This window comes from Molossus molossus, unplaced genomic scaffold, assembly GCF_014108415.1.
Source record: "Molossus molossus isolate mMolMol1 unplaced genomic scaffold, mMolMol1.p scaffold_m16_p_1, whole genome shotgun sequence".
Classification (NCBI taxonomy): domain Eukaryota; kingdom Metazoa; phylum Chordata; class Mammalia; order Chiroptera; family Molossidae; genus Molossus; species Molossus molossus.
Window position 1 is genome coordinate 179,745,289 of NW_023425344.1, and position 17,457 is coordinate 179,762,745.

Here is a 17,457-nt window from a genome sequence, read left to right on the forward strand (position 1 = left end):
TCTGTAAGATCTGGACACAATACCTACCTCACAGGGCTTCCAAGAGAAACACTTGTGATAATGTATGTGCTGCACGGTGCTTTGCAAATTTGCCCAATAAATAGTAGATTTTAGTCCAAAAAAATAATAATAATAAAAAATAAAAAATAAAAAGAAGGCAGTAATAGAGGACCTGGAGTTCCCTGTAGCTTTTGAGCCACCTCTCAAAGGGATAACAGCAGCAGCATTAGGACTTTCCTGTCGTTCCAAAAAGAAGGGTTTGGGCCTAAAAAAAATACCCAGTGGATACTCTTTGGGTCCTAAAATTCTATTGCAAATCACCCCCAAGTCATTCCCCACACTTACACACACCGCAGCACATCGCAAAGAAAAGGTTTTGCGCAGAGGACCCTCCCATCCCAACCCCAACCCTCCAAAGCCTGCGTACTCCCCTGGCCCCACAAAACAAAACACTTTCTTTGCTGTCTGGGCAGCAACACCCACAGGCCCTTGAGGATAGAATTAGAAACAGGTGATGGTTTGAAGAAAAGCTGCTTACGACAGAAGGAATCATTCTCTGCCCAGGATCTCACCAGAAAAATAAAAGTGAAGATCAAGCATCATGAATTAAGTCCAGACTAGAGTGCTCCTGAGGTCAGGGATGCAGGTGTGTGGGTTGGGAGAGTGAGAGGTTTGGATCAGCCTCCCCTCCCCCTCCCCCTCCCCTCCCCTCCCCCTCCCCCAGGCAGATCCTGCTCTCTGATTCACAGCTGCTAACCATGCTTGCTCCCTCTCACATCTTCTTGAAGTGCTGACCAAGCTTGTCCCACCTCCCTTTGGTGGGGCCCACCCCTAACAGCTCCCCCTCCCAAAGGCAGACACTGGCTGCCAGACTGAAGTGTATGACAGATCCCTCCAAAGGCAGCTGGGAGGTCACTTCCAAGCAGCACCCTTTAAGAATTTTTTTCTTTAAAAATATCTTTAGGTTTTTTGCCCTTTCTCTTTTCTTAAAAATATATTTAAAATACAGTTCCCCAGGTTGAGGTGTGCTGTGGCCTGATGTCACCGCAGGATGAGTACAGCTGAGTGCCAGGTGGGGCTGGCAGGGGAGCTAGCTGGAGCCGGCTAGCTCTGGAGGGGCTGCTCCTGCCCAGCGACACTTGGTTCTTGCAAGTCCTCATACAGGACGCAGATGAAGCCATCCTGGGGGTCCACCCACAGTGTGAGCTCTGGGGGCAGTAGTCTGTGCGGCTGGGGCTGGCTGAGTCCGACCTGGCTGGCCACCCTGCTGATGATGGGGGTCCATCCATTTTGGGTTTGACGTGGATGCAGCGGTAGCCAGAGCCCTTGGATAGCTTCTTGGAAAACAGTGGTGTTTGTAGTGTTGTTAGTGCCTCCTGGCGAGCCCCGCTGAACACCTTCAGTCTGCTAGCTCGAGCAGCCCCGGTCCTCAGGAAGCTGGAGAGGAAGCGTTCGTTCCGGGGGGGGGGGGGGGGGGGCAGCGATCTCCAGGAGTGCGTTTGTCCTCTTCCCCTCCAGCTGGCCTGGCTCATACCCTGCAGGGCTCTGGTACCTCAGCCAGCCAGGAGCCCCGAGAGGTCTCAGGGCTGTATGGCTCCACAGGATGCGCTAGCTCAGCCATGGCTGGGACTCTCCACTTTTGCCTTTTTAAAATGCTTGCATGTCTTTCCCCACCCATCCCTTTCCCTGGTCTCCAAGATAACCTCCCCCGAATTTACTTATCAGTCATTCCCTTACTTTTCTTTATAATTTGACCAGTTCTGTTTTTATTGCCAAACAATATATTGCTTAGTTTTGCAAGTTTGTGAGCTTTATGAAAATAGAATTGTATATTTTTTCCAAGATTTGCTTTTTTACTGAGCGTTTTCATTGCTATACAGTTTCCATCTTATGAATTGAGGACTTATAAGAACTTTAATATCTAACTTGTTGAATTTTTTTGTCCTTTTTAAAAAATTTTTTTAAAATTTATTTTAGAGAGAGAGATAAAAACATTGATGAGAGAGAACACTGACTGACCACCTCCTGCATGCTCCTCACTGGGGATTGGGCCCACAACCTGGGCATGTGCCCTGATCAGGAATCGAAACTGCAACCTCTTGATGCATGGGTCAACGTTCAACCAGTAAGCCACACCGGCCGTGCCCAATTGGATTTTTGCAGTTTGAACTCAGGTTGTTTGCAGAGTGTAACTCTAATCCTTGGACTTGAAAACTGCCTGCAGAATGAACAGATCTCTCTGTGCTGATTTCTGTTGATAAGTAACTCAAAAACTTTTGTTCTATAAGCTCGAACTAGAACATTGACAAATGCCTAAACTTCAGCTACCCATTATTCTCCTATAACAGCCCTACTTGCTGAACACTGAGTTGGCCACTGTTGAAAGTGCAGTTGCCCTCACCAAATGACAAATAAATGATGTAAGTGTGTGGTCTCATTTCCCCTAACAAGCCATCTCTTTGATGATCAGCTGTTAGCAATTTATATCTTTTAAAAACTCTGTTCTCAAATGGAGATAAACAATCAATCAGATGCAGAGTTCAAAACACTGGTTATAAGTTTGCTCAAGGAACTTGGTGAGATATTCAAGGAACTTAGTGAGAAATTCAAGGAACTTAAGGAGACCTCCAAGGAATTAGGACCTCAAGAAGATAAAAAAAAAACAGTCAGAAATGAAGCATGTACTAACTGAAATAAAGAATAATTTACAGGGAATCAATAGTAGAGTAGGTAAAGCCAAGAAGCAAACCATTGATTTGGAATATAAGGAAGGAAAAAACACCCAATCAGAACAGCAAAAAGCAAAAAGAATCCAAAAAAATGAGGATAGTCTAAGGAGCCTCTGAGACAATTTCAAGTGTGCCAACATTCACACCATAGGGGTGCCAGAAGGAGAAGAGCGAGAACAAGAAATTGAAAACCTATTTGAAACAATAATGACAGAAAACTTCCCCAACTTGGTGAAGGAAACAGACATACAAATCCAGGAAGCATAGAGAATCCCAAACAAGGTGAACCCAAAGAGGTCCACACCAAGACACATCATCATCAAAATGCCAAAGGTTAAATACAAAGAGAGAGCCCTGGCCGGTTTGAGTCAGTGGTAGAGCATCAGCCTGCGGACCAATGAGTCCCGGGTTTGATTCCAGCCAAGGGCACGTACCTCAGTTGCAGTTCATCCCTGGTCCTGCAGGAGGCAGCCAGTCAATGTGTCCCTCTCATGTTGATGTTTCTCTCCCTCTCCCTCTCTCTCTACCTGAAGATAAATAGAAAAATATCCCTGGGTGAGGATTAAAAAATAATAATAATAAAAATAAATAAATACATACATACAAAGAGAGAATCTTAAAAGCAGCAAGAGAAAAGCAGTTCGTTACCTACAAAGAGGCTCCCATAAGATTGTCAGCTGATTTCTCAAAAGAAATTTTGCAGGCCAGAAAGAACTGGCAAGAGATATTTAAGGTGATGAAAAGCAACGACCTACAATCAAGATTACTCTATCCTGCAAAGCTGTCATTTAGAACTGATGGACATATCAAGAGTTTCCCAGACAAGAAAAAGCTAAAGGAGTTAATCACCACCAAACCAGTATTATATGAAATGTTGAAGGGTCTTCTTGAAGAAGAACAAAAATATGAACAATAAAATGGCAATTAATACATATCTATCAACAATTGAATCTACAAACAAAATGAGCAAGCAGAACAGAGTCATAGATACAGAGAACTTTTTGTTGCTTGCCAGATGGGTGGGGGCTGGGGGAATGGGTGAAAAAGATGAAGGAATTAAGAAGTATAAATTGGTTGTTAGACTGATGAACCTCAAAGGAAAGGGGGGAGGGAGGGTGGGATGAGATAAACCAAAGAACTTCTATGCATATATGCATAACCAATGGACACAGACAGTAGTGTGGGGAAGGCAGGAGGGGGGCAGGATTGAGGAGGAGGGGGGCAATGGGGAAAAAAAGGGGGGACTTCTGTAATACATTCAATAATAAAGATGAGTTTAAAAAAAACAAACTAAAAACATAATAAAAATATAAAAACTCTGTTCCCCCCTCCCACCTCAGAGCATGTTTTCAGTTCATATCGAGGACTATGTTGTCTGATTTGAAAATCACATATGAATTAAACTCTTTTAATTTCTTCTGGAACTTTTTAACAGCATCAACCAAAAACTTATTCCACCTTTTTGTTGTTGTTCATCCTCACCAAGGATATATTTTTTCCATTGATTTTTTGAGAATGGAAGGGAAGGAAGGAGAGAGAGAAACATTGGTTGATTCCTGCAGGCACTTGAGGATCCAGCCTGCACCCTGACCTGGAATGGAATCCGAGACCCTGTGGCTGCGAGGGCCATTGCTCTAACCACGGAACCACACTGACCAGGGCGTTTATTCCACTTTTGATGGACACAGAACTGTTTCCAGTTTTTTGCTAAACTGTTAACCCTGTGGGGTGGTAGAGAGTACAGTACACAAATTAGGCCAATACAAATCCTGAAGCTTTACAACTTCCCATTTCCCTTACAGTTCTCTTCACATCTGCCAAAGTGCTGGGGCACAGAGCATGCATAAGAGCTCTTCGGTGAAGTCAAGATTTTTCAGTCCCTGGGCTGGAAGTTTACAGGCTGTTTTCGGTTCACTTTATTTTTTAAAGAACCAGTCACAAGACAAAGAATGTTGAGTTGTCAGATTTAGCTACATCCAGATGAGGGCGTGGACGCACGGAGGTGAACTCGCTGCCTTGTGCGGGGGAAGTTGTTTCTCTTGCCCCGGGCGTGGCCTCCTGATCTCTGCCTGGGCCACTCTCCGGCCTCGGCTTCGAGGAAGGCTCTCTGAACTGAGGGCCAAATTCTTTTGGTTCAAGTTCCTCCAGGCTTGGCACATAGCCAAACGCTCATTTTCTTTACAGATTTACGTATAGCGCCTCAGAAATACAAGATCCAGCCACTGTGCTAGAAAATACAACCAGGGAGGTGGAAATGCGCAGCGAGCGCACCCAAGGTGGTATTTTAGCTGTAGCCAAAAGCCTCCTACCCTTGCCTTGTCTTTCCTCCGCCGAAGGAGTGTCCAGAGAACGTGTGTTGGGATGAGAGGTGGGATCCGCTCAACGCTTTGGAGGCGTCACTGGGTGTAGGGGGCTAGAGATTGGGAGGCTTCAGCGGGGTCCCGTTTGCTCCCTGTGACGGGGGAGACCAGCAGGGCTCGGGAGCCTGTTCCTGGAGGTGTTGCAGTAAGGGGTGTAAGGGCAACAGGCGCGCCTGGCGGCCCCGTGCAGCGGGTGCCAGACCGACCCCCGACACGCACCCTCCCAGCGCGATGCCCTGGGGCAGGGGCGGGCCCTGAGTCGCCGGGGCCGGTGCACGTCACGGGCACCCGCTCCTGATTGGCCACCGCTGCGGTCACGGCCGGGTGCACCGGGATTGGCACCACCAAAGGCCAGAGCCGGAGTAACGGGATTCGGGCGGCGGGTCGCAGTCCCCGAGCCCGAGCGTCTGACGTTGCCACCAAGTGCAAAGCCCACGTCGTACCCTGAGCAGGACGCGAGCACCATGCCTTACCTGCTCATCAGCACTCAGATCCGCATGGTGAGTAGCCCCGCCTGGCCCGGGGAGTTGAAGCGGGGCCCTGGCCTCCGGGGACTGCGGACGCACCTTGGCGCCTCCCTCGTGGGCAGCGTCTCCGGGTGCCGGCCCGGAAGCCGTCGGGGACACGCCCCCTCGGGCCACGGGGAGGGAAGCCGGGAGCCGACTCTGCTGGGATCCCGGGACTCAGAGCTCTGGCCGGCCCGGCGCCTCCAGGCCGCGAAGGAGGCCAAGTGCTTGCGTCCCCTCGACCCAGCGAGCTCGGGTCCTGCCCTGCCTGTCCGCGGGAAACTGGTCTCACACACGCAGCACCCGCGGCCCTACACAGAGCCGCTCCGCCGGGGGAAAGGCGGGGAGGGTGATAACCTGAAGGAAAGAGGTTTGGAGAAGAAAAGGCGCTAAGCCTTTTAGCTAAGACGCTTAAACACTATGCCGAGTGCCTGGCGCACTCACAGCCGCTAGCTGCACCCTTAAGAACTTCCAGGAAGAGTTGTCCCTAAGGGAAGAGCACCGCCCCTGGGACTAGAGGTGGGGAGAACACCATTCCGGAGTCGGAAGTCACTCCCCTTTCTCTGGGAGCAGTTTCCTTATCTAAGAAGGTGCTGGTTGCCCAGGCATCCCTTTTTAACTTCAGAATGTTGTGACTGGGTCTCCCAGCTGGGCAGCAGGATGCTCCTCCGCCCCTTTCACTCCCCAGTGCGTGAGGGATCCATCAGAGGGTAAGCAAGTCCCCGGAGGTGGCTCGCCACTTGACAGGTGCCCTCTTGGCAGTGTCCTGGGGCAGTGGTTTGAGAACCAGTCTCTTGAGCAATTGTTAAAATGTGTACTCCTGGCCCCTTCCCAGACCTCCCAAAACACTCTTAAGCCTGGAGCATGGGAATCCAGTGCTCCTCTGTGACTCTTTTATTGCTATATAATACACAAACCATAAAATTCACCAATATAAAGTGTGCAATTCAATGGTTTTTTTGTTTTTTGTTTTTATCCTCACCCAAGGACATTTTTTCGTTTTTTGTTCAGATAGAGTGGGAGGGAGAGAGAGGAAGAGAGAGAGAGAGAGAGAGAGAGAGAGAGAGAGAGAGAAACAGCCACGTGAAAGGGACATATCGAGTGGTTGCCTCCTGCAGGACCCCAAGCAGGGCCGGGGACTAATCGAAACCGAGGTACGTGCCCTTGGCTAGATTTGAACCTGTGACTCATTGGTCTGTTGGCCCACGCTCTAACAGCTGAGCCAAACTGGCCAGGGCTCCATGGTTTTTTTAAGCATATTTAGAGTCGCACAACCATCATCCTAATCAATTTTAGAACATTTCAGTCATCTTAGCAGTCACTTCTCATCACCTCCACCAGGTCCCCAGACCTAGGTAACCACTAATATAGTTCCTGTCACACTATGTGGGCTTGTATCTATCGCCTTTCACTTAGATAAGGTTTCAAGGAACGTATCAGTACTCATTCCTTTTTATTGCAAATAAGATTCCATCATATGACTATACCATATTTTATTTATCTATTCGGCCGCTGAAAAACACTTAGGTTGTTTCCACTTTTTGGGTTATTATGAATAATGCTGCCACAAACATTACTGTACAAGATTTTGTGTGGCCCTGGCCGGTTTGGCTCAGCGGTTAGAGCATCCGCCTGCTGTCCGGAGAGACCCGGGTTCGGTTCCCGCTAAGGGCATGTACCTCGGTTGCAGTTTGTCCCCGGCCCTGGTTGGTCGTGCGGGTGGCAGCCACTCGATGTGTCCCTTTCACATCGATGTTTCCCTCTCTCTCTCTTCCTCTCTCTCCTTCCCACTCTGTCTGTGCAAAAAATGGAAAAATGTCCTCGGGTGAGGATAAAAAATAAAAAATAAAAAGATTTTGTGTGGACAGGCTCCCATTTCTCTGCTCTCCAGCTGACTCTGATACACACCAAACACCGGTGGTAGGTGGCGCATGTAGGTGCCGGTTCAGGTACTTCCCAGCTCAGCCTGGAGGAGCTAGAGAAGCCTTAGGTTGGGTCACTGACTGACCTTACCCTTTTCCAGCTTGTTCTTGGCCCTCAGGGTCTCTCACCAACCCCTCCAACCTTTGCCTGAAGCTGACTCAGGGCCAGCAGGCAGGGAAAGGAGGAGAGGCAAGACCTTCTACTTCTGTCCCGCGGCCAGCCAAGCATGCACTGTGGCTTACCTTGCAGGAGGTGGGCCCCACCATGGTGGGCGATGAGTACTCGGATCCAGAGCTGATGCGGCATTTGGGGGCCTCAAAAAGAGGTGTCCTGGGAAACAACTTGTAAGTAATGGCATTCTTAAGTATCTTCTCACTAGCCCTAGACTTGTCCCTGTTCCCTTCACACACCACTAAGACCAGGGGCAAAGCCACTGCCCAACCTCAGAATCCCTCTGCCTGCTTCCTGGGGCTTTGCCTTCTTGTAGGGTCAGTCCCCTCTGGGGCCTCACAGCCCCCATCCCCCCACCCCGACTTGTTCTGAAGGCTTTCTCACTGGCCATCCCTTCCTAAGAGAGCCCAAGGACAAAGTACAGCCCCAGGACAGAGTCCAGTTCCCTAGAAACAGGACTATGTAAGTGGATTTTTCCTTGCTCTGCCCTCTGTCTCCAAGATAGACCTTATCAAGGCAAAGACAGGCACAGAGGAAGAGGTTTCTGCCTTGAGGAGCTGGCTGATTAACAAAGCTAAGACCTAGAAACAGGGAGCAGGCAGCCTGGGTCCTACTTCCAGCTCAACCAGCTGCCTGGGCACTCAGCCACTCTGGCATTCTTCACATCAGTTCGGAGTTTAAACAGTGAGTGCTGTTTCCTTTTCTGCCCCTTCCCCTTCATACCCCGTAGGCAGGAAGAACTCTGCTCCACAGGCTAGAACTCCTTGGAAGTGTCCCCAGAATGAGCTGTAGTCAGAGAGGGGAGCAAAAGGGAGGCGAGTTGGTTCCAACTGTGTGCTGGGGAGAGGCATCCAGAGTCAGGACTATTAGGGGTCAAACTGTTGCCCCAAGACTGGGCTGCCCTTCCCAGTCCACGTGAGGACCCTGGAAAGAGCAGCCGGTTCTTCCTGGAGAGCAGCAGCTTAGGGCACATGGGGCTGTCATCAGACTAACACAGATTCTACTGTCTTATGATATTGGGAAAACGACTTAAGCCCTCCAAGTATTCTCATTTATAAAATGAGAACAATAATGGTGCCTTCCTCGGGTTGTTGAAATGAGTGAGATGATGCATGGAAAGGGTTGGGGGTGGGGATGGATATACGCACTTAGGACCTGGAAGACACCAGCTAATACCAGTCCCGACAGGCATGGTCTTCAGCAGCTACTAGCTTTGTCGGAGGCGTTTGCACTGTGTACCCCCTCACGCTGCCTCCTCTCCTCTGTTACAGTTATGAGTACTACGTCAATGACCCTCCTCGAATAGTCCTGGACAAGCTGGAACGCAGGGGCTTCCGTGTGCTGAGCATGACAGGGGTGGGCCAGACACTGGTGTGGTGCCTGCACAAGGAGTGACCCTCACACCGAGGAACAGACAGGACACCCCTTCTTTGAGTGGTTGCCAATGAGCCCTGATCCCAAGCCCCTGCCTCACTCACTGCCCTGCCCCTTTTCCCAAATCGTCATTATCCCCGGCCCAGCACCACTGGGCAGTTAACAGCCTTCTTGAAACCTGTCTCGGCAGAGGCAGGGAGGGCAGGCCCCTTGCCGTGGTGCTCCCAGCTGCCCCTCCACCTTCTGGCCTGGCTGAGGGTTCTGGAGGAGTCCACGTTCATGAGCAGGCTGAGGGGCTGGCAAGAGCCGACTGCCTTTGGCCAGGAGCATGGCCCCAGCACTGGGCGGGTGGGTGCTACGTAGCTAATCCAAGTCAATAAAGGGCTGTGATGCTTGGCTGATCCTAAGCTCTGCGTGTGCAGGGACTCTCAGCAAGTGGAGCACCTCTCTGGGGGTCTTTCCTCTGCCAGGGAGGGAGAGCTAGCCTGGGCAGGGCTTGGAGGCAGAGCCCAGACCCAGGGCCATACTTAGGCCAGCACCCTACACCTATGTATGCAACAGAAGTAGACTTTAAAAAAACAATTTATTGGTGAGGTTTAAGAAAAGGGCTGTGGAGTAGTAGGGCTGGAGGCTATGTGGGCTGCCCCACGTTGTCCTCCTGCTGCATCTGGGCGATCAGCTGTTGCCGCTCAGCTGCTTGGCGCATGCGCATCATGACGAGGCTTTCGTAGTCCCTCTCGGACACCACAGAGCCCTGGGGGACAAAGGAGGGACCCAGAGTGGTCAGAGCATCAGGCACAACCCCATAAACTCCATACTCGGAGGACAGGCCTAGGCAGAGCTACAGTCAAAGACTCAAGGAAGAAGGATGCCCAGGAAGGAAGGACCCTGGAGCAGCCTGCAATCCCAGTTCATCCATGTTCCCTTGGAGCAAGCAGGCCTGTGGCCTCCAGGCCAGCTTCTCAGCCAGTCTCAACCACTTACCACCTTCCCCTCCCTCCCTCTCAGGTCCTTCACCTCTACAGTCAGCTCTGCTCACCTTTCCCAGGAGATTCACTTCCTCATGCTCTAGGCAGGCCCTTCCCGCCCCCCCCACCCCCCACTGCCTCTCACCGCTGTCCAGTGAAGGGAACCCACTCTGCTCTGCCAGGCAGAGGGGGCGGCACTGCTGCCTCCCAGCTGCCCATCTTCCCTGCGGACTGGCTCCTGCTGAGGTCACAGGAGAAGGAAGCCCTACCCTAGACACAGCCTCAATCAGCCCCACCCTAAAAAAGAGAAACAAGCATGGGACTGACTGGCTTGCCTCCTAAAAATGCACACCAGGGTTTCTGGAGGGTAGGGCCTGCAGCTTTTCTTTCATGACCTTGCCAGCAGAGCACGGGGATTAAAGACTGCTGTATTTTAATAACCAAAAGAATAATAAACAACCACCTCAAAAAAACCCCACCACCTCAGTGGGCCAAGGCCATGGGGTGGAGAGGAGGCTCCACGGTGCCACGAGCCCTGAGCTGCCAACCCCACGCCCTGATAAGGTCTGCAGTGGGAATGAAACCACTTCCTCCCTCAGGGCAGCTGGAGCTGTGTGACGTCTGAAGCCCACCTGAGTCGGCACAGAAGCAAGCAGGCTGGGGGTTCCAGAGCAGGCAAAGGTGTGGAGCCTGATCTGTGTATGCCAAACTGGTGACTCTCATGGAATAAGGCAGGAGGAAAGTCTGGTGGTCAGTGCCCCAGGGACTAAGAAGGGTGTGGCTGGAGTTAAGATGCCAGGCCCTGGCCAACTGGTTTGTAGTGAGGGGTGTACAGAACCAGGAAGTGTTATTCAGCCAAATCCCCTTGCTCCTCCCAATAGCCCTGCCCCTCTTTCCTCTCTTAAGGGCTGCAGAGCTCTGGGGAGAGTTGCCCTCCCAGCCAGGCCCACTATCTCCGCTTGGCCCAGAGCACTGCTGAAAATTTAGTGACCTAGCCCCCTCCACAGAGAGACCTCAAGTGAGGCCCAGGCAGCCCATGGGGAAGGACTGGAGCACAGGGTGGGAGGCAGCAGGGCCCTGCCCCTTAGCTGCTCTCTCCTGCCCTGAGGCCCTCTGGTAAATCTGAAAGATGAGGAAACAGCAGATAGACTGGGTGTCAGGCCGAGGTAATAGTGCTCTGCTGAGCAAACTCGAGTCACCCTGGCATGCGCTGAGCCCAGCCCTGGAAGGAGCCAACCCTTTATTGGCATGGGGCTGCTTCCTACTGACACACCCTCTGCCTCCTTACCCCCATACCTGTGGGCTCTGCTAATGAGGGCCTGTCACCAGGCCCCAGGGCTGAGTCACCCACACTAGCTACAGGTCTCTTCCTTCCCCAACAATTGTTCCACACGCCTGCCATTCAGTTAACTGCCACCCTCCCCGAGCTCCTCTCTCCCAGACACACGGGGGTGGAGGGGGGGTGGGGTGCTGGGAAGCCACTCTGCCGGCTAGGGCCTGGGGTGGTGGGGTAAAAAGAGACAGTGTGGTGACGCACTGAGCAGGGCTGCCCCTAGAAGAGTCCCCAGAGGAATCTTCAGCTCCCCAGTGGCCCTGGGGTGTTGGCCACGGCTGCCCCAACTCCTCATGCGGATGCTGCAATTACCTCAGAGCATGAAACCCAGCTTCCCACCTGACTGAGTCAACTGAGAACAACAACACACCTCCTCGCCACACACCCGCACGGCCAGCCGGGCACTGCTCGGAGGCAGGGAGCCACGGCGGACAGAGGCACAGAGGCGAGCTGGGGCTGGGGCTGGGACGAGATGGTACAGGGGAAGCAGCAGAGGCCATTCCTGCCCACCTGAGAAGAACTATCTCTGACCCCCGGAAGCTGCTCTCACTCCGGCTCCAGTAAGTGCTGCTTCTTCCTCTCGGGGTTTTTCCACTGCCCTATCAAGTAACCAGGTCACTCCTGGCCCTCTGGGAAACTCCTGCCGCCAAGAACTCGCAGCACTCTGCTCCCCTCTTCCTGGGACCTCGTCTCACTGTCCGTGATGCTGGCCTGAGGTCTGTGCTGGGCAGAAAGCTGGAGGCCTCTGCTGGAAGCCTGTATGGACTGTCTCCCATTTCTTGTCACTCACTGCTCCAGCAGGGACCAAATGGTCCCCAGCCACTCTTGAACTGGACTCCTAAGGTCTGCTGGCTCCCTAGGTCCCATGGACACCTGGCGGAAAGGCTCCTTTCGCAATGCCTCCTTCTTCAAGCGGCTGAGCCTGGGGCGGCCTCGGGGACTCCGACGGCAGGGCAGTGTGCTGAGCCAGGCCAGCCTGGCTGGCGGGGACCATGAGGAGTACAGCAACAGAGAGGTCATCCGGGAGCTTCAAGGGAGGCCGGATGGCCGGCGCCTGCCACTGTGGGGGGATGAGCAGCCTCGGGCCACCCTTCTGGCCCCACCCAAGCCCCCACGCCTCTACCGAGAGAGCTCCAGCTGCCCCAACATCCTGGAGCCCTCACCTGCCTACACTGCTGCCTACTCGGCTACCCTGTCCTCGGCGCGTTCCCTGGCAGGCCCCCTCCACGAATACTCCAAGGGGGACCTTGTGGACACTCCCCCCCCCTTCCAGAGGACACCTGCTCCAGACCTTAATGACCCCTTCTTCTCCTTCAAAGTGGACTTGGGGATGTCACTTCTTGAGGAAGTTTTACAGATGCTGAGGGAGCAATTTCCCAGTGAGCCCAGCTTCTGAATAGGGGGAGGGTGGGCAGAGGTGCGGTGACTGGAAGAGCCGAAAGCCTGGGGACCCAGGGAAGGAAGGCATAGTTGTGGATTAAGAAAAAGGTGCAACCCTGGCCAGTTTGGCTCAGCGGCTGGAGTGTCGGCCTGTGGACCAGAGAGTCCCAGGTTCGGTTCCCGCTAGGGGCACGTACAAAAAAAGAAAAAAAAAAGAAAAAGGTGCAGATAGAAATCCAGGGCCCTGCCTGCCCTCTGGGTCCTCAACAGTCCTCCGGGCCACCCCAAGTAGAGGGAGAGGCGTAGAGGCTGGAAACGTGCGGGACACTTGCTGACAAGAGCCCTAAAGGCAGCGGCTGAGCTGGGAAGGGGACCAGGCAGAGGCCAGTAGAGGAGTGGGGGGCACAAGGGGCGAGTCAGGGAGTGGACAGATCAGATGATCTGCCCCAGCCCCCTCTGAAGCTACTGACAACAGAGAGAGGTGACAAGACGGGTCTAGGGGAAGTGGGGAGACCTGAGGGGAGAGGATGAGACAGGCTTGACTTTGTCCAGTATGGTAGCCACCAGCTATATGTGGCTGTTTACATTTAAATAATTGAAACTAAGTAAGATTAAACATTTAGTTCCTCAGCAGCACTACTGCATTTCAAATGCTCAATAGCCACACACGACTAATGGCTGCCGCATTGGATGGTGGAGGTGAACACCAACCTCGTGGGCAAGTCTGTCAGACTTGCTGGCCCAGGCCGTGGCTGGGAGCCCCAGTCGGGGGTGGAAGTGCGGGGCCTGCAACAGAGGGGAGGGCTGGCAGAGGAGGAAGAGAGAGGCATGTAGAGATAACCAGTATAAGGAGAAGGCCACACAAACCGTCAGCAGGAAGGGGCACACGAGTCAAGCTGCCAGCACAGCTGCCTGGAGCAGACGCTGGTGCCTGAGGAAGGTGGTTCCAAGGAAATGCCAGCCGAAGGCTGCCTGGGGAGTGCCCAGGTTATTACCAACGGGAGCCCTTGGGAAATGCAGCAAGAACAATGGCAGCTTTCCCTCCACCCTGCCCCTGAGAACACAGGAGGACTGAACCAGGGGATGGACACAGAACTCATGGCTATTCCCGGGAAGAGCACAGCTGGTCTCCAGAACCCTCCGCCAGGACTGGGGAGCTCTGCTTTGCCTAAACCCTCGCCAACGGGGGCCTACCACCCAGGGCCACTGGGTCACGGCCACACACTGTGCTACTACTGCCCCACACTGTGGCTTGGCCAGAAGACTTGAAAGCAGAGCTCAAGTTGGCTGAGCCACGTGGTTCTGAGATTCCAGGCTGGCAGTGAGAGAGGGAAGCTTCGACACACACTGCGTCCACAGCCCTAACTTGTGGCCTCCGTCTCCCTCCACCTGCGTGGATGTGCCCGAGGAGAGGCTCCCCTCTGGCTGCGGGAGATAATAAATAAAGTTCTATGTAGCAGCCTATGGAATGTTGTCTGGGGCTGTGAAATGCTGGGATTTAATGGTAAGGGAATGAGCTCCCTAAAAGGTCTCGAGTTGGGCTCAGACCAGCTCCTGTCTTCCTCTGTCCAGGTCTGGGACACACTCCCAGAGAGCTTCCCCTTCTCACGGCCAGGTGAGGGGCAAGCAGGAAAGCAGGGGGTGGAGTGACTGAGAAGAAAGGCCTTGCCGACCTTCCTGGGCATTCTCTCCCCACAGGGGCTGGTGAACATACCAATCTGAGGCTCCCCCACACACCCTCGGGCCATTTCAGAGAAGGGAGAACTCTTGGTCTAAAAGCTCTTTGTCCCACCAAAGTGAGAGCAGGTATGACTAGGGCACGCGCGCGCATGTTTGTGTGTGTGCGTGTGTTGCTAAACCAAAGCCTTCATGGAGCTGTGAGGACAAACTTCTGCTGTTGAGGACACATGAGCTGAAGTCTGTGCTTCACTGTGAGGTGGGCACGCGGGCAGCGAGCGCCCCAGTGTCAGTGTGGTTTTTAGTGTTATTTCCAGGAGCAGCTATCACCTTTTGACAGCAGGTCCTGTCTTGGGCGGCCACAGACACACCTGAAAAATGAGTTGGGGATGGAAGTGGACGCAGCTGCCCTGTCCTCCACCCCTTCCCCGAATGCTTCACACCAAACCAAGCAGCCTGTGGGCCAGGAAAGCCCCTCTGGGTGACGATGATGGTCTCCAACAGGAGACTGGGATGTGGAGGAAAAAAATGTCTAAGGATTCTGTGCAGGGTACAGCCCACTGGCACTCAGAGAGGAAAGGGGGTCATCACAAAATCAGTCCCCCTGCTCTGGTTGGGGACCTGCAAATCTCACTCCATCGAGATGACCTGGATTTGCGAGAAAAGATCTCTGAGAAGAGCGCAAACAGGAAAAGGTTCCCCAAACCCTGAGCAGGCCCACCTGTGTGAGGCCTGGCTCTTTACCTGTGACAGTCCTAGGTGGCTGGGGCCATCCTTGCCCTGGGGCCGTCCTTCCAACCAGGAAATCTTCAGAGGGTTATCAACCAGGCCCACTTCATTCTGGACAGCCAGCTCCTGCCAAACACAGCATCCAGTTAGTCCCATCAGTGAGAATCAGTGACAGAGTGGCTCTACCCCCACAGCAGTACCAGCACCAGCAAGCTCATCCTCTAAGCCAGCGTTCTCAACCTGTGGGTTGTGACCCCTATGGGGGTCAAATGACCCTTTCACAGGGGTTGCCTAAGACATAACAGTAGCAAAATTACAATTATGAAGTAGCAACGAAAATAATTTTATGGTTGGGCGTCACCACAACATGAGGAACTGCATTAAAGGGCCGCGACACTAGGAAGGCTGAGAACCACTGCAAAGCTGGGCTCTTTCCCATGACGCTGTGCTAAAGCTCTGACCCTCCTCATGGGCGAGTCAAGTACCAGCCCTCTGACTGGGTGGTTGGAGAAGGGGTTGACAGGGTGGGCTCCAACCTGGAGGCATGCCAGCTCTCATGGCAGAATGGAGGTGTGGAGCCAGGCAGCAGGAAATGAAGTGGGCTCCCCTATATCCCAGAGCATTCTCCTACCCATCCCCTCTTCACCATGCCTGTACTCCCAGGAGTCAGACCCTCTGGGGGACCTTGGCTCTGAGATGGCCCGAAGATTCCCTGGGTATGTGGATACCTAGCCTCAGGGTACCCACAGAACTGAGTTCCTATCCTGGCAGTGGTTCCCCCAACCCTCACGCAGCACTCACCGCAGCCTTGACGGTTGCAAACTCCACCACGGCGGTGCCTGCCTTCTTACTGGAAAGTACCAGGTTGAGCACCTCTCCATACTGTGGGGACAAGGCAGGCCCAGCTCATGCCAGAGACAAGCCTGGGCTGTCCTGAGGCCCACCAGGGCATGTTCAGTGGGGGGATAACCTCTCATTGCCAGGTTCCCAGAGAGGGAAGATCAGAGATAGGAAGGAAAGGACTTTTAAAATTTTATTTTTTATATTTTAGAGAGAGAGGAAGGGAGAGAGAGAAACATTGATGTGAGAGAGATACATCAATTGGCTGCCTCCTGCATGCCCCCCACTGGGGATCCAGCCTGCAACCTGGGCATGTGTCCTGGGGGCAGGACGCAGAAATCAAACCGGGACCTCTCAGTCCATGGGACAATGCTCAATCCACTGAGCCACACCAGCTGAGTGGAAGGAAAAGATTTTTTTCCAGGAATGCAGAAGGAAAGCAAGGAGAGTTGGACAAAGGACTGGGACTTGGACTGGCAGTGTTGCAAAGCTGCCTAATGACTGACAAGGGTGAAGGGGACAAGCTTTGTGCCAGATGCCCACCTCTTCTATCCCCAAACTCAGCCAAGCCCTCTGCTTCTTGGGTGGCAAGGGCAGACCTGGGCAGTGAAGGTGAGACAGGCTGGATGGGGCACACGCAACACAAGGGAGTGGAGGGTCAAAGACCGTGAGCTATCCTATGGTTTCTGAACAGGGACAAGGGCAGGGAGAGGTGGTGAGGGACGTTTAGGCATGGAGATGCTGGGGCCTGGACTGAGGCGATGGGAAAGAGGGAAGTCAGCAGGGCAGACCTTCTGAAAAAGCCGCAGGAGGACATCTCTGGAGTAGCCACCTTTCGACCCGTCCTCCTTGCACTTCCATTTGAGCTGGAAAAACAGCAGCCGTTGTCCCCACTGAACACCAACCTTCGCCTGAACGCACCAGACCCCACACCTGAGCTTTACAGGCTGAACAGTAATCTATGGAGAACCCCTCCAAAATGTGTCCCCCTGAAAATGGACAAGCAGGGTGGCCTGCTCACTACAGCCATGTTTCCAGACCTGTGAGATGCTCTCTTTGCAGGCCTCTGGGAGTGCTGCCTGCGACAGTCAGGGCTAAGAGCAGCCTTCCATGCTGGGCTCTGAGGGCGGCCCTGATCCCCGGCAGTGTGAGGATGGAAGGATGTGCGTAGTGGTGCTGGCTCCCAGAGATCCAGTGCCCCCCCCCCCCCCGGACCCCTTGAGCCACAGAAAGTATCTATTTTGCTGAGAGGAGGTAGCATGAGGTGACTCATGTGTCCCTACGGGGCTTACCTTTAGCTTGGGAGTTCCTTTGCCTTCAGGATTTTCTGCCTTTCCTAGAAAATTTGGGGAAATTAGCAAGAGAATGAGGGAGAGAGAATTTCTCCCAAAGGAGACACAGCTCAAGGCCAGAAGGACCTAGAAAAGGTCACTTCTGACCAAGGGCAATAGATGCCCCTGCTCAGGA

General features: G+C 53.2%; 3 protein-coding genes across 5 annotated transcripts in view; 2 read left to right on the plus strand and 1 right to left on the minus strand.

Annotated features, from left to right (window-relative positions):
- The first annotated feature begins 5,421 nt into the window (after positions 1-5,421).
- On the plus strand, positions 5,422-9,671 carry GCHFR (GTP cyclohydrolase I feedback regulator). Its single transcript, XM_036247509.1, has 3 exons — positions 5,422-5,589; positions 7,768-7,862; positions 8,961-9,671. The coding sequence occupies exons 1-3, from the start codon at positions 5,554-5,556 to the stop codon at positions 9,082-9,084; spliced, it is 255 nt and encodes an 84-aa protein (XP_036103402.1). The 5' UTR covers positions 5,422-5,553; the 3' UTR covers positions 9,085-9,671.
- Positions 9,636-17,457, minus strand: part of DNAJC17 (DnaJ heat shock protein family (Hsp40) member C17) — a 38,690-nt gene continuing 30,868 nt past the window's right edge. Inside the window, exons 7-11 of one of the 3 annotated variants that reach the window (XM_036247469.1) lie at positions 17,283-17,326; positions 16,782-16,856; positions 15,952-16,032; positions 15,166-15,276; positions 9,636-9,817 (exon numbers count right to left, since the gene is read on the minus strand). In XM_036247469.1, coding sequence (XP_036103362.1) covers positions 9,695-9,817; positions 15,166-15,276; positions 15,952-16,032; positions 16,782-16,856; positions 17,283-17,326 — 434 coding nt within the window. In that variant the 3' untranslated portion in view covers positions 9,636-9,694. The remainder of the gene's footprint in view (positions 9,818-15,165; positions 15,277-15,951; positions 16,033-16,781; positions 16,857-17,282; positions 17,327-17,457) is intronic. The other 2 variants (XM_036247477.1, XM_036247485.1) reach the window with 2 other exon arrangements.
- On the plus strand, positions 11,527-13,822 carry CUNH15orf62 (chromosome unknown C15orf62 homolog). The gene has a single exon (XM_036247497.1). It carries the CDS (start codon positions 12,230-12,232, stop codon positions 12,758-12,760), a length of 531 nt encoding a protein of 176 aa, XP_036103390.1. The 5' UTR covers positions 11,527-12,229; the 3' UTR covers positions 12,761-13,822.

Bases quoted from the DNA above. Each gene is read 5' to 3' on its own strand.
- GCHFR (XM_036247509.1), top strand. From the start codon at position 5,554: ATGCCTTACCTGCTCATCAGCACTCAGATCCGCATG. The intron at 5,590-7,767 runs GTGAGTAGCCCC...CTTACCTTGCAG, and splicing joins TCAGCACTCAGATCCGCATG to GAGGTGGGCCCCACCATGGT. The intron at 7,863-8,960 runs GTAAGTAATGGC...CCTCTGTTACAG, and splicing joins GGTGTCCTGGGAAACAACTT to TTATGAGTACTACGTCAATG.
- CUNH15orf62 (XM_036247497.1), top strand. From the start codon at position 12,230: ATGGACACCTGGCGGAAAGGCTCCTTTCGCAATGCCTCCTTCTTCAAG.